A 14,671-nucleotide genomic window follows, 5' to 3' on the forward strand; every position below is an offset into this window, starting at 1 on the left:
ATGTATGTAAAAGTTCCCTCATTATGAATGAGCCTGTGGTGCGCCAGAATGGGGCAGACTGCAGTACCTGTGACACTCCATTGGTTGCTGGGAGCTTGGTGAGGACGTTCTGTTTGGTGGAACACGGACATTTAAACGGGATGTTGCTTTTGTCTCTCAGGGAGTGAATGGAGGTCACCAGCTCTGTTAACACTACAATAAAAAGAACATTAAATGTGAAAACATGTTAAAAGACAAGTGTTTCAGCAAAAACATACCATAACTATACATAGTGAAAATATAAAAATCAGTAATATCCATCACATTAAAAACAGACATGAAGCCAGCATGTAGTGTACCTTTGCCAGGGATGATCTGTGTTGGCATGAGATGCTTATGGTCATGAGGTTGACCTTTAACACACTTCAACCAGCCATACAGCTCTTTATCTAAACAGAGAGATGACACAGGTCATTAGCTTCAGAATTAGCCAACATCCAAATGATTCCAGCCCAATGTCTACAACAATACTCATGCTACTGCAGACAACAGGGAACTTTAATCCTCTGGTGACTACTGTGATTGAAAAGTCTTCATAGTTAACAAAAAGCTGTGAGATAAAACTACTTTATTCCAAGTAATTTATGGAAGATTTGTCATTTAAATCTGTAGGTTACATGTTGAATTTTGAGTTTGTTTTCACAGCATTTTGGGGATTAGATGGTCTAGTGCTGCCGTCTACAAAAACAAATACTGACCTTTGCAACTCCTTCTCTCCTTGGCTTTGTAACAGTCGAGGCAGACCACAAAGCCACATTTCTGGCAGACCCAGTGGATGTTAAAGAGTGTTGCTTCACAAGCGTCACACATCTCTCTAACCCCTCTCACGGCCCGCTTCCATGCTAGCTTCGCTGAAACAGAAAAAAACATATTCTGTGTAAAAATCTGAGCAACTTTTTTACAGTCAAGGCACAAAAAGGAAATCCTGTGTGAATTGTGGCATTTTCAAATCTTTAGTGGGTTCCAAAGCTAAACTAAATCTAGCTTCACGAGTACAAACACAAACAGAAAATTCCATTATAATTTTTAAAGGAAGCCGTGCTGGAATAAGCTTACGAGATCTGCAGCTCAGGAAGATTACGTATAAAGACTTGCTTACATTTATCACTAAAAATGTAAAAGAAAAACCTGCCTTCAAATACACCTACAGTTATGAACCTCCATTTTTCCTAAAATTACATACTTCCCCATTAGAGAGCATGTTAGTTGATTTTAGTCTACTCACCATCCTTCTTGATCCAGCTCGCTGCAGTGTTTTCAGTCATCACCATCTGACAGAACTTATCTCCTATGTAACTGAGGATGTACTTGGCAGTGGTCTGGTCCAAGTGGCTGTCCTCCAGGGGCCCAGGGACCCATAAGGCCAGAGCCTCTTCGTCAAACTGGTCTGGGGTGGAGAAGCCATCCATTCGAATGACTCCATTTTTGCTGAAGGAAAGCCTGGATGGTATTAAAAATAACAGGTGAAAAGGTGAGATTTTTGAATAAAGATCAATAAAGCTCCTGAGAACACCACTGGAAGTTCAGGAAGGTTTTTGCATTATAAGAAAATAGTTTTTTTTAATGGGAGGGGGGAAGAACACTCCTGAAACTCAAACCAACAAAAACCTCAAATATCACAGCAATGACCTATTTATCTATGATGTCTGCACTGAAAGACAAACTCACCGTTAGGCATGACCTACTTTTAGATGAATTCATCTAATAATTATTTGACCACTTGGGGGCGCCCCTTTCTGAGCAATTTTATTTCCAGATGTTCAGTATATCTTTAAATATGAAAATTTTTAAAGTAAAATAACAGCTTTGTCTCATGTCATAGTTGAGCAGGATACTGTGAATTTCACACCCTGGATTCCAAACCATGTGCAAAATTCTCAGCAGTTCATCAAACAGCATATTCTTCAAAGATGTGACACGTTTACTCACATAAAACACAATTTACCACCACACACAGCAAGATGGAAAACATTGCAAGGCAGTTTTACAATAAATCAACAAGAATTAAAAAGTTAACAAAACAAATCAAGTCAAAAGTAAAAGTAGATGCCAGTGCTTCTGTGTCTCAGGAGAACCGGAGCTATAAGAGTCAGATAACAAATTTTGTTAATGATCTTTAATGTCAAGCTATCTGACAAATCACACACAGTCTGGGCCAGCTGCAGAATGACTGAAAACAGAGTGGAAACACACAATATTTTGTACAGGAGGACTGCAAAAATGGAACTACGGTGGCAATGTTGGATTATATCTCCATAAAACATGTATAGGATTATCAATAAAGCAAAATCATGGAATCAAATCTGAAATAGAAAAATAATTATGCTTAAACATTTGTAACTGGACAAAGCCCATGCCATCTGAAAACCCAACTAATAAGGAAAATATTAAAAATTAAATGTCTCCTCCGGGACACAGATGGGTGAGAAAGCTATTTACCGTCTGAAATAGTAGAACCGGCAGAAGACGGGGGAATGTGCTGGCTCCTCCCCCTTTTTACTGCGGACGACCCGGCACTCTCGACACTTCTGGAGGTTAGGTCCAATTTCTGAACACGAGTCATCCTGCAGAAAGGACTCCCCTGTCTGTTTGAGCTTCTTCACTTTCCTCCAGTCTTTCAGCACAGAACGAGGGATGCCATCTGAACAGAGCACACACCAAGTCATTAGTCCTGGATGTGACAGACAGATTACACGGAAATGAATCAGAATCACAAATGTCATTCTGATTCATTTATGATGAAGCTGGCAGCCTTTGTTCCATTTGAAAGCGGAAACTTTGAGACTTGAGGAAAAAAACAAAAAACATTTGTTGTTCTACTCTCATGTTTAAATGTGAACCTGTTTTAAAAGGGGGTATTATGTAAAATGTACTTTTTTGAGCTTTATTTGAGTTTGTTCCTTTGATTCTTTCAGAAATCCTTTATGCTCTCCTGGCAGCCATTCAGAGGCGGTCTCTCATGCTCCACAGAGCGCCCCTCCCTCACTCAGCTCCTTAAAAGGAACTAGCAAACACCTGGTGAAACTGTGCGCCTGCTGAGCATAGTATATGAACTACGTGCTCCTAGGAATGGTTGTAAACGGTAAAATGGAGGAGCATTGCTGTGATAAGGTGCCATAGGTGTAAGAGCAGGCGCTTTTTAAAGAGACAGAAACCCAATTCAAGGCATCAAATTGCAAAGTTAAATATCTTTGAAGCCATGTTTTATATAGAGAGCATTCTTATAACAAGTGAATGTAACACTTTCTTGACTGTGCTACAAAATGCCACTATGTACCTGGATAATAAATAATACCACCTTTTCAAGAAATTTGGAAAAGGCTATTTAAGGATCCTACAAACATTCCAAGTGTCCCCTGAGGCAGCTGGGAAATGCTGCCTCAGGGGCAGCTATGCCAGTAGCTTGCCATATTTGGTGTGTGAATGTGTGCCTGAATGGAAATGACTAATTTCATTGGAAAGCATCTTTGAAACACACTCTATAAGTCTGATGTCATTTCATTAAAGGTTCCAGACACTTCAAAATAGGGGTGCACCGATTTTAGCAGCCAGTCAATTTTCTTAATTTTGGGAGTTCGGTGTTTGGCTGATACTTACATGTTGGTAGAATTAAATTCTATCACATGTGAAGCCGATTTTACCTACCTCATCAGAAGTCTAAATCAGCCACTACAATTGAGGGAAAATCCCAAAGGGATTAATCAATCCATCCATCAATCTATCTATCCTCTTCTGTTCTCCCATGAGAGAGGTTAGACTGACAGACCAGCTCACCAGGTCATGTCTGTATGTTTCTAGTTAACAACAGTCACCCCACTGTTGCCAGCGGAGTAACTTCCTTGCTATATTTAGCAACATTTTAGATAAAAAAATATTGGTATCGGCCAAAATCAGAATCAGCAGGTCGATTAGATGGGTAATCTGCGATCAGAAAGAAAACTGCAATCGGTGCAACCCTACTTTAAAATTCTCAGTGTTTTGCATTCTTTTTACATTTGAAGAACATTATTGAGGGGGAAACACTTTCAAACATCAACAGTACAGGACTTACTGCTGCTTGCCAGTTTAAGCTTGGTTTTCTCACGAGCTGATCGAAAGATGCCGTTGGGCTTCACATCCTCATCGTCCTTCTCATGGTCTCCTTTCCTTTTGGCCATGTCATTCTGCTTCTTCTTATAGGTTGGTTTAGACTGGCGCTTTGCTCTGCCCTCCATCTTGCTTTCACTGGTGTCAGAGTCGTCTCCGCCACTTTCTGATCCAGAGTCATAAGAACGTTTGAACGCTCGCCTTGAGAGATGACTGGATTTCTTTTCCTCTCCACCTCCACCTGTTGATCCAGCATTCTTCCCCTCCAGGTTTCGTTCACCTTTGCTTCCAATGTCTTTGTTCATGTCCACCTCACTGGACGTGGAGGCACTGAGATTGACCGTACAGGGCTTGATCATATCTGACATGGCTGTAGTGTTGCACATGCTGGTTGTGGTGGTGAGCAGCTTCTCTGCTTTCGTGTTAGAGGAGGCCGTCGTAGAAGTCTTGTCCTCCTCAGAGTGTCGCGTTAACCAGGCTTTCTTCAGCTTGTGGTAGTTACTGGGCTGTGCTGAACCCAGCAAGGTCGATCCGGAGGACTGGCCATTAGGTAACGGACTGGACGTGCCTGGTGTTGTGCTACCAGGTGCACAGCTGGTGTTACTAATCTCACCTGAGGAGATTCCGCTAGTACAAGGTGGAGGGGTGGAGCTGTGACTGGGTGTCTTTTCAACTGGATCCACAATTGATGAAGTGTTTCCAGTGGGCAATGATGCAGGACCAGCAGGGAGGTTGGTCTTAGACTGGGCTGCAGCCAAGGCAGCCTTGTGCTTTTTGAGATGTACAAAAGAGGACAAGTTAGGCTGGTTAGAGGCAGTAATGGGACTAGAAGCTGAGGTGTTGCTTTGAACAAGTAGGGCTGCTGCTGCCGAATTAGTCAGAGGCAAAGACAGTCCTGGTGATATGGAGTGCGAGTCAACACCTTCTCCTGAGAGGCTGGGCAGCCAGCCTCCAACACCAGGTTTAAGGTTTCCAAACTCAGCTGAATATCCTGACTTTGGTGGTTTATTCTGAACATCAACAGCTGGTGAGAACACAACAGGGGACCTGCACATAGAGTTTGTATTGCTGACACCTACAGGTCCCTGATAGCTTTGCATGGAGGTGGCTTTATACGGAACAGAAACGTTGTCCATGTTTGAGTTGACTTGAATAACTCTGCCTCCTCCAGCTTCTTGAGCAGCCTCCCTCAGACGTGGACATTCCCCTGGGAGCCTCGAAGGGTAGGACATAGAAACCTCCCTATGCACCGTAGCACCAGATTTGTTAGCACCAACTGGACTTTCATACCTAACTGACGTAGCTGGACGTACAATGACGGAGGCCATTGCTGCTTGAGGCTTACCCCTCAGCACATCTGTGTCTCTACAGAACACACTTCCTCTTTCTTGAATCAGATCTCTACCACGCCATCCATCTGTCATAACATCCCCACTGATAGCGGAGGCCACTGAGGTGATGGCAGCACCGATTCCATGGACTTTAACATCCCTGAGTTCTGGCACCAACGTGGGAGGCTTCTGCTGCTCTGCTGATGTTTTGGTGCCAGCTGTTGGTAAGCTAACTGGCTGGATGGGTGTGAGGGTCGGGGGTGACAGACGTCCACCATAGCCCGCTTTGTCCCTCTCTCTGTCCTTCTCTCGCTCTGCCGTCTCTTTGCGCTCCAAAGACAGCTGTGTGGGTGGATGGTAGACAGGAGCTCGGTACAGAGATGGCATTGCCCTGAGCTGGTGTTGCTGATGCTGATGATGGTTGGAGACCAAGGACAAGGGGGACGACGTGGAGGTGGTATTGGAGGCGGCAGGACTGTGGCGATCCTTCCTGTCCATGCTCGTCAAATGTTGATGAGGGATAAGAGTAGCCTGCTGGCTGAGCTGCTCAGTAATTTTCCCTGCTAAACCCTCCCCTCCCTCTGGTTGGTGCTTTATAAGAGGAGGAGGCTTAGAGAGAGAAGCTTTGGAGCTGTAACTAACCAAGGACTGACTTCCCTGGCTTTGCACAGCCGCCCCAACGCTGAGCCCCACTGCTTTGTCATAGTAAGAACTTTGCTCCTTGGAGGGATACAGCCTTGGAGGCTCATTCACAACACTGTTTGAGATTGTGGTGTAGTAGCTGCTTTTTTCTGGCTGGATGACGTGGGGGTGAGTGTGGCTGGTTTTTGGACTTGAAGAGGCAAGAGCTGGTATCCGGACAGGGAATGCTGGCTCTTTGCTCCTGTCCCTGTCCAACCCGGGGTCAGAGGGCCGCAGAATCTTAGCAGTGAAAGGCGCAACCTCAATGCTCTCCTTCAGGATTTGACGATTCTCCTCCTTGTATTTAATGGTCCGGTCTGCAGCATGAAGTACTTCCTGAAAATTGAAAATCCACATATTGTCAGAAATTACAAAATTGTATTAAAACAACTTCATCCAACAACATGAGGGTAGCTGATTTCCGTTTCCTGGGGGTCCACATTGAGCAGGGCCTCACATGGAACATGAACACCTTCGAGCTGATAAAAAAGGCCCAGCAAAGACTGTACTTCCTGAGGGTTCTCAGGAGGAACAACATCAAGGAGAAGCTGCTGGTGTCCTTCTACAAGTGCTCCATACTGACCTACTGTATCTGCGTCTGGTATAACAGCAGCACTACGGCTCAAAGGAAAGCTCTCCAAAGGGTTGTGAATACAGCCCAAAAAATCATTGGCTGCCCTCTCCTCTCACTGGAGGACCTGCACAGTGACCGCTGTCTAAGAAAAGCACAACACATCACAAAGGACACTTCTCACCCCGGACATTCTCTGTTCACACTGCTGCCTTCAGGCAGAAGATACAGAGCAATCAGAACAAGAACCAACCGTCTCAGAGACAGTTTCTACCCGATAGCAATAACAAAACTAAATGCAATCAAAAACAACCATTAATCATCATAAATGATGTATGTGAGAATGTGGCTGTTCTTATTTTTTTTATTTATTTTTTTGCCAGTTGTTTGTTGATTCTTGCATTGTGTGTGAATTGTGAGACAGTTATTTTTTGTTTTTGGGCATGTGCACCGACTGATGGCACCCTTTGAATTTCGTTGTCCTTGTGACAATGACAATAAAGATTTATCTTATCTTATCTTATTAAAATGGTCAAAACTACAATAAAAGACCCATTCATTAATTCAAACTGTTTTATATTCTACATTTATTAATAGTTCTTTGTGCTTTTTTTCGTTTTCATCTTCTGAACTTTTCTTGTTAAGTTTATCACAACTTTTAATGGGCCTTTATGTCTGAAGTGAAAGCTATAATATTTTTAAATGTCTAATAGGTACAGTAGTTTTATTTATAAATTCTGCCACAACTCATGATCTGGTTGTGACCAGAACTGAAAATGAGTTTGAAATTCCTGCTGTACACCTTTCTGTTATTAAAGGAAAACACCTGAGACAGTCTTCATACCTACAATAAATTATTCTTTTCTTCCTTTTTTCATAAAAACATAGAATGTTAAAAATCACAAAATTTTAAATTTACAATAACATTATTAAGCTATTGCAATGGGAACAATGCTAAATGTTTTTGTTTTTATTCACATTTGTAAATTCTGTCTGTTTACCATCAAAAACATACACAGCATTCAGCAGTGAATGTCCTCACACTGTTGGCTTGTGCAGCCACAAAGAAAGCAGTGGTGACAGATGAACAAAACGTGAATATGTTCTGAAGATGAGCTTTTAACAAATCTTAACTGAAATCTTTAAAGCTATGCTGTGAACATTACCTCTTGGTAAAACAGGTTCGGCTGATTTGAAGCAGTAAAACTCCTATGTGTTGTGATCTTTTTTAAATCACAGCTTTTCCTTTTCACTAGAAAAGCAGGTTTTGTTATTTATGTAACAAAACACGCGTAATAGGAGATTATTTTTTACAACAGAATATGAACCAGATGAAGCTAAAACTGCTATTTGAAGAGTTCTGGTTAGAACATTTTTACCTTTTTAATCCTAAATGCAAAATGTATATTATTTGTATAGTTTTGGTTTAATTACTGCTCTGAGTATGTTGGTTTTGAAGCAAATGGCCTTATTTGAGTCTGAATACTCCAGTTAACTATTATTTGATTACTAAATGAGTTGTTATAAGTTTAAATGTCTAAAGTATGTAAAATGTTCATTATATTTTTTAACCTACATGATTTCCAGACTGAAATCAATTTCTTATGAATCACCTTGTAATTTGTAAATAATGATTACATGATATAGAATTGTGCTCTCTTGTGTGAGAGCTGGAGATTTTCCTAAAAAAGAAAATGACTGGTTCAAGAAAAGTTTAAGTGGCAGTAGTACCTCTCAACACAAATGCATTTTACTTCATCAGGTAAATTCATATGCTGGAAGAGGAGTTCATTTTTATTCAGAATCATGTTTATTATAAATTTAGGGAAGACATGAAAGGGTGCCCTCTGTCTACCTGGGTCCAACACCCAACATAATACCTGCCCATCTATGGCAGCACTGGCCTCTCTTAAACAATGCTGATCCAGCTGCTGGAGGCACACGTGTCACTATTTCCAGGCTGGCAACCACTGACTGGTCCTGAGATATTGCTTCTCATTGGATTTAAAATGTTACTGAAAGAACCTTAATAATATTGTGAAAAGTTATACTGCATTGCCTAGATCAGTGGTTCTCAAATGGGGGTACGCGTACCCCTGGGGGTACGTGGAGGTACTGCAGGGGGTACGTGAAGCTTTTCAATATATCTTTAAAAAATCAGTAGGCTCCTCATAATAAGTCTTGGGAAAAATTATTTTGTAAAAAGTTCAATAAAATATAAATGTGTGTTCATGCACTGAATTTTATATTCAGTATTTACAGGGTACCTCTTTTTTATTCCAAAAATGTTTTGCCCGTGTCAGGGGTTACTTGACTAAAAATATATTTTTAAGGGGGTACATCACTGAAAAAAATTTGAGAACCACTGGCCTAGATGTTGTTTGGGTAAAACCATCCAGAATTTTTTTTACTGTCATTTTAAAAACTTTGTGCACACACCTTCATTTTCAAGTAAAATGCCTCAAGTCCAAGTCGAGTCCATCAAGTCAAATCTAAAGCCACTGAATCTGTAACTAGAGTCTGACTAGATTCAAACTCACAACTTGAGTTATTTCTGTTATTTAGAAAGCCTTTAGTGATGATGGCTTTGTAAAGAAATCATCATTGATTATGCACTTGTGCACTTTGACTGCACAAGATGTCACAGTGCAGCTACATACCTGTGTATTTGTCAGGCGGGCTTTGCTGTGTGGATCCAGGTAAAGGCGGTGCAGGTGGACATCTTTTCCTGTTGGAGTATGACTTCTGTCTGTCTGGTCTGGTTTTATTTGAGCAAAGATTAAATTCCTGACGGGATCCACAAAACCCTTTTTCTCCACATCTCTGCACACAGACAATAGAAACAAGTTAAAGCAGATGCTTTTGCCTGAAATCTCATCATAAAACATTTTGCAACCCTTTTTAAATGTTAATGGTGGTTAGATAAGCAACAGTGGTTTGTGTATCCTTAATGCTCCATTTTGAAAATACATTAACCATTAGAAACATAGAACTACTGATAGCCAAGTTTTTTTTAGAAGTTTTGTTAAGAATAGAAGGTTTTACACAAGCTATTGTTGGGTTTTAACTCAAAACAGACATCACTCTTAATTAATCACCTTTAAGACTATTTTTTAGAAAATAAAGTTAAAGATTTATTGTCTTACTCTTTATGAACATCCATGGCAGTCTTTGACATTGATGGGTTGGTATGCGTGCTGATCTTAGCAGAGGGGCGGTGAGCGTCAGCGCTGGCTGGCCTGACTGGAATGTGGTTCAGTAAACCGAGACCATCAGTGGAACTACCAGCAGCCTGATGCAGCCATGGACTGGCAGTGTTCTGCACAGGACAAGCAAAACCCAGACAGGACAACACTTTACCATCACTGGTAAATGGCTACAGCAGGAACAAAGTAAATACAATAACACTAAAACTTAAAGAAAATGTTTTAAAGCAATAGTATGCAACATTTACAAAAAATGTTTTTTACATATTTGTAAAAGTTATGTCATGACAGTGCAATATAAGAGAAATAAATGTGAAAAAACAAACTCATGCTCCTCTGCCTTCTCCCAGTACTACCTGCAAAAATACACAGCTCAGTCAAAAACAACCAATCAGAGTCAGGAGGAGGGTCTTAGCGCTGTCAATCACTCTTATGCTCAGACCCTCCCATTTGCTTTCTGCTGAGCTACAGGTGAGTCACTGCAGCATAGCCTGCCACGAATGCTATGGTCATTTAGCATAGCCACTGATGATGGCGGTTAAACAACAACAACAAAAAAAAAACAGTTTTCCTATCTGTTAAATTGCCACTCTGCCATTAGCACATTTAGCACGATGTACATGAGGTTGACAGCTCTAAGCCCCGCCTCCTGGCTTTGATTGGTTGTTTCTGTCTGGTATTAGTGCAATAGCAGCTCAGGGAGGAGGTAGAGAAGCTCAATTTTTTCCACAGATTATTGGTCTCAAACCATGCTGTCACAATATAGTGATAGTTCTAATAAATATGGAAAAAATATGTTTTTGGAAAAGTTACATACTGCAGCTTTAACAGTTTCGTGCTACTTTGTAAGTTTATGTCCTACAATCCCAATGAAATACAAGCTAGATGTGCTTCAAACCCCCTGAATTCTGAGCATTACACCTACCCTCCTTAAAGACGCCTCAGAATTCACAGTGATGGGATTTTCAGAGTGCACCCATTTAGCAGTTGGTGGGAGGCTGAGTCCTGGGGGGTACGGAGGTGGCGTTCCATTAGGGTAAGGCCATATGATGGGGAACAAACTAAGACTTGCTGCTCCACCATGACCCTGAAAACAGAGGGAAGGTTTAGTGGACCCTTTCCCCAACGCAACATTTCAGAATAAGAAAGAAAAGGATGAGTTTAAAACAGTGGAGGTATTATTGTGGTTCTTATATCAGGTCACACACCTGCAAGAACTGCTGCTGATGTGTGGCTGCTGGGTGAGGAAGGGCAAGGTGGCTGAGACCGCCTGGGGAGTCCAGCCGAGGGTGTCCTGCAAACAGAGAGCCTGGGGGAGGATGCATAGCTGGGAGCATTCCAGGGGGCAGGAGGTGTGGATGAGGGAGGGGTGAAGAGTGAGGAGGAGCGAGGAGATGAGAGGCACCATGGGAATGGGATGCAGATGTTAGGCAAGGGGAGTGTGGAGAGGGGGGGTGCAAGGGGTGCAGGTGGGGATGCAGATAGGCTGCCACATGGTTGGAGGAGTTAGATGGAGTGACAGAGTTATCTGAGTCTGAGCGAACTAATGCTGGGTCCCTGTAAACAGTGAAGGTCTCGTTCTTGTCGATGATCAGCGGACTCTTTGTGCTGCCACTCGCACTGACTCCACCCGCCTCTGACCGCAACCCCACTGGCTTGAAACCAGAGCGTTGAGGTTCCACTAAGTCCACCTTGATGGGCAAGCGAGCGCTTGGGGATGGGGAGGAGTCAGGGTACCTCAGGACTTTATGCTTACTGACCTCAGGAGTAGTGTTTGCTTTGGGTTTGGAGATGTCTAGGAGGCCTGGGTGGGGTTTAGCTTTAAGAGGCTCCACTGGGTTCGGGTTGGGATACGACTGGTTGTGAGAGCTGCTGGGGGGCTGGGATTTCTGAACAGGACTGGATGTGTGGCTGGGGCTCACTTTGGATTTGACCAAGTCCGGGGAGGGGGTGGGGGTCTTGTGTAGGGGGGGTTGCTGCTGTGGAGGTTTACTGGAACCCTCAGATAGAGAAAGTGGAACTACATGGGGGACAGCTGTATATTGTTGCATCTGTTGTGTGTGTTGTTGCTCATGCAGTTGCTGTTGCTGATGATGAAGCTGATGAGGAGAGACAACAGTTTTCTCCTTGTCCACCAGGGGCGTAGTTTCAGCTATGGATGAGACCGGTCTGGAAACACACAGGACAAAAGGAACTTTAACAAATCTGCTAATTTCTTCAACAAAAGGAAAAGAACATGTGAGTTCCAAACACACTCCCCAAACAGTGATGTTTTAACCACTAGAAAGACAACAGACACGTCATTCTGCCTTGCTTTAGGGCATTAATGATGTATCAAATCATTCAAATAACCAAATTATTAAAATTCTTCATGGCAAATTATTTGCTGCTGAGTTGGTGTTTCAGTGCCCAGCATGTGTGGAACAAATAGTTCTGTAGCTAATGCTTAGCATAAGTGCAGCTTTACAGATGAATTTCCTACTATCCTGGTCACAACAAATAGGTGTGTGTCTGTGTGTGACAAAGGTGTCAAAGAGCTGTTGCTCACAAGGACACAAAATACATAAGTGGCTGTGTGTGGAAAGTAAGAGTTCATCTATTAAACTGTTTAACAGATGAGCTACGACTAAAGATGAATACGACTTAAGTATTTTTATTTTATTACCCCTCCAGGGGGTCTTTTGTGGGCTCTAGTGTCCCTTATATGATATGATAGTAGGCTGACAGGAAACGGGGAAGGAGAAAGGGGAAGACATGCGGCAAATGTCGTCGGGTCTGGGAGTTGAACCCGCGACGGCCGCGTCGAGGACTCAAGGCCTCCAAATACGGGTCGCGCTAACCACTACGCCACGCCCGACTTGAGTATTTTTGATAGTGTCTTTTTCAGCCTGATGCTTTATTATTTTTATTATTAAACTGAATATAATTTCAGATTTATGTGTAATTTTTGTCCAGGTTGACTTAAAAAATAGTTATTTGTATGACAGATTAATTTTCTAAACTACAGAAAAGTAATTGTTAGGAATACGCATGTAAGAAAATTTGGACCAATATTGATGTTATGGCAGAGTTTACCAATATTTTATTTTTTATTTGATTTCTAGATAAATCGACAGAATAATCAATATTATTGATTATAATATTACTAAAATAATTACTAAAATAATTGTTTTACAGCAGCCCCAGTACGTGTATCTGATCCTGGATCAACAATCTTTTCTTCTCAGAAAAAGATACTTAGAGAAGACACCATACTTAAGTATGAGTACAAATACATGTGAAAAAAGACTTCTTTTGAACTAAGTTTAAAAAAAAACAACAGGTTTTGAAGTTTACTTAGGTAGGGAAAAAATCTACATGTTCACTTTTAAAGATACAAAATGACTTGATAAGACAAAAAAAGTATTAGGCATCAAGAAGTTCTCTTCTTTTGCTTTCCTTAGCTTTGTTGGTATAGTGAAGATAAATTAAATAAAAACCTCCTTTATAAAAAAAAATTATAAAATATCATGGGTGAATGCTAGTTTTTCTTCAAACAGGAGAATTTAGTTTGAACTGTACAGAGCTCATTCATGGACAGCTTGATGCGTTTCGGAGCTTTGGTTCGGTTTCATGTTCTTTGAAGACGACATGATTTCTGTCTGCACGGCACATTTTCCTGTTTCTCCAACTTTTACATCGTATTGATTACATAATGGAGTCATTTGCAATAATGTAAGGAATAGAAAATACAAATGTTTCTCTTGAAATGCAGGGAGTAAAAGTAAAATACTGTACTTCATTATACATACTGACATTTATATGTGAAGTACAGTAACAAAGTACATTTACTTCATTACTTGCCACTTGTCGACCGTGCGAACTAAGCTTTTGAAGTCAGTTTTAACATCCAAGCAACCAACAAATAAACCAGCTTAATGAAATTAAGTTAGCATAATTTTTTATATTTATTCTTTCCCTTTATGTAGAAGACTTTAAGTAGTACACTAATTTTTCTTTAAAACTCATGCATGCTCTGACACAATAATATTTTTTAATTTGTATTTAATTTTTTAAACACCTTTTCTGTAGGAAGTAAATATTCTGAAAGTCAAATGGATGCAATGAGTCAGCTGGCTCTGCTAGTTGCAGTGGGATTTGGTGAAAACCTACATAATTAAATAATAAGTGGTTTCTGAGCTGGATTGTTTTACTCAGCATACACAAGGGATTGGTTGAGTGCATATATTCTTTCCATTTCATTTATATCTTTAGTAATTCTTATGCTTTTACGTGGCCAGATGGAAATTTTATTTGTCTCTTTAGCATTGCTTTTTCTGCTGGATGAACGTACCAGGAAAACACCAGAGGCTCACCTCATGACCTCAGCTGGGGTAAACTCCACTTTGCCGTTTAAACTTTTGGGCAATGTAACGCTGCCTCCAGTAACTCCCGGTGGCTTCATGAGTGAGTCCACCTCTGCTCTGCGGCACCCCTCCGGTGGGGACGGGGATGTGGGTACAGGAGGTGAGGAGACGGGGGAGGGGTTGAGGGGGAGGTACGGGGAGAGGGCCACCGACTCGTCTTTCTGGGAGGCGAGCAGCGCCGAGACCGCCTCCGAGCTCTCCTGGTGTACGGTGGCCTGAGCGTCGTCTGTAATGTCAATCACGTTGTTGCCATGGAGCTGGGACAGTGATGGAGTCTGGGATGGAGATGATGCTGGAAGACAAACATTAAGCAGGGTGAGAAGCTGGAAGCAGCTGACAGCCCTACCTTTT

At 41.7% G+C, this 14,671-nt stretch overlaps 1 protein-coding gene across 2 annotated transcripts in view; it reads right to left on the reverse strand.

The window, feature by feature from the left end:
- jmjd1c (jumonji domain containing 1C) overlaps window positions 1-14,671 on the reverse strand; it is a 122,675-nt gene that overhangs the window by 10,208 nt on the left and 97,796 nt on the right. For both annotated transcript variants that reach the window (XM_023340614.1, XM_023340613.1), the window contains 11 exons: window positions 14,270-14,612; window positions 11,123-12,083; window positions 10,840-11,001; window positions 9,855-10,027; window positions 9,369-9,531; window positions 4,091-6,473; window positions 2,479-2,680; window positions 1,265-1,479; window positions 738-890; window positions 339-428; window positions 68-192 (listed from right to left, as the gene is read on the reverse strand). In XM_023340614.1, the coding sequence (XP_023196382.1) occupies window positions 68-192; window positions 339-428; window positions 738-890; window positions 1,265-1,479; window positions 2,479-2,680; window positions 4,091-6,473; window positions 9,369-9,531; window positions 9,855-10,027; window positions 10,840-11,001; window positions 11,123-12,083; window positions 14,270-14,612 (4,970 nt within the window). The remainder of the gene's footprint in view (window positions 1-67; window positions 193-338; window positions 429-737; window positions 891-1,264; window positions 1,480-2,478; window positions 2,681-4,090; window positions 6,474-9,368; window positions 9,532-9,854; window positions 10,028-10,839; window positions 11,002-11,122; window positions 12,084-14,269; window positions 14,613-14,671) is intronic.

This window comes from Xiphophorus maculatus, chromosome 10 (assembly GCF_002775205.1).
Source record: "Xiphophorus maculatus strain JP 163 A chromosome 10, X_maculatus-5.0-male, whole genome shotgun sequence".
Taxonomy (NCBI): Eukaryota; Metazoa; Chordata; class Actinopteri; order Cyprinodontiformes; family Poeciliidae; genus Xiphophorus; species Xiphophorus maculatus.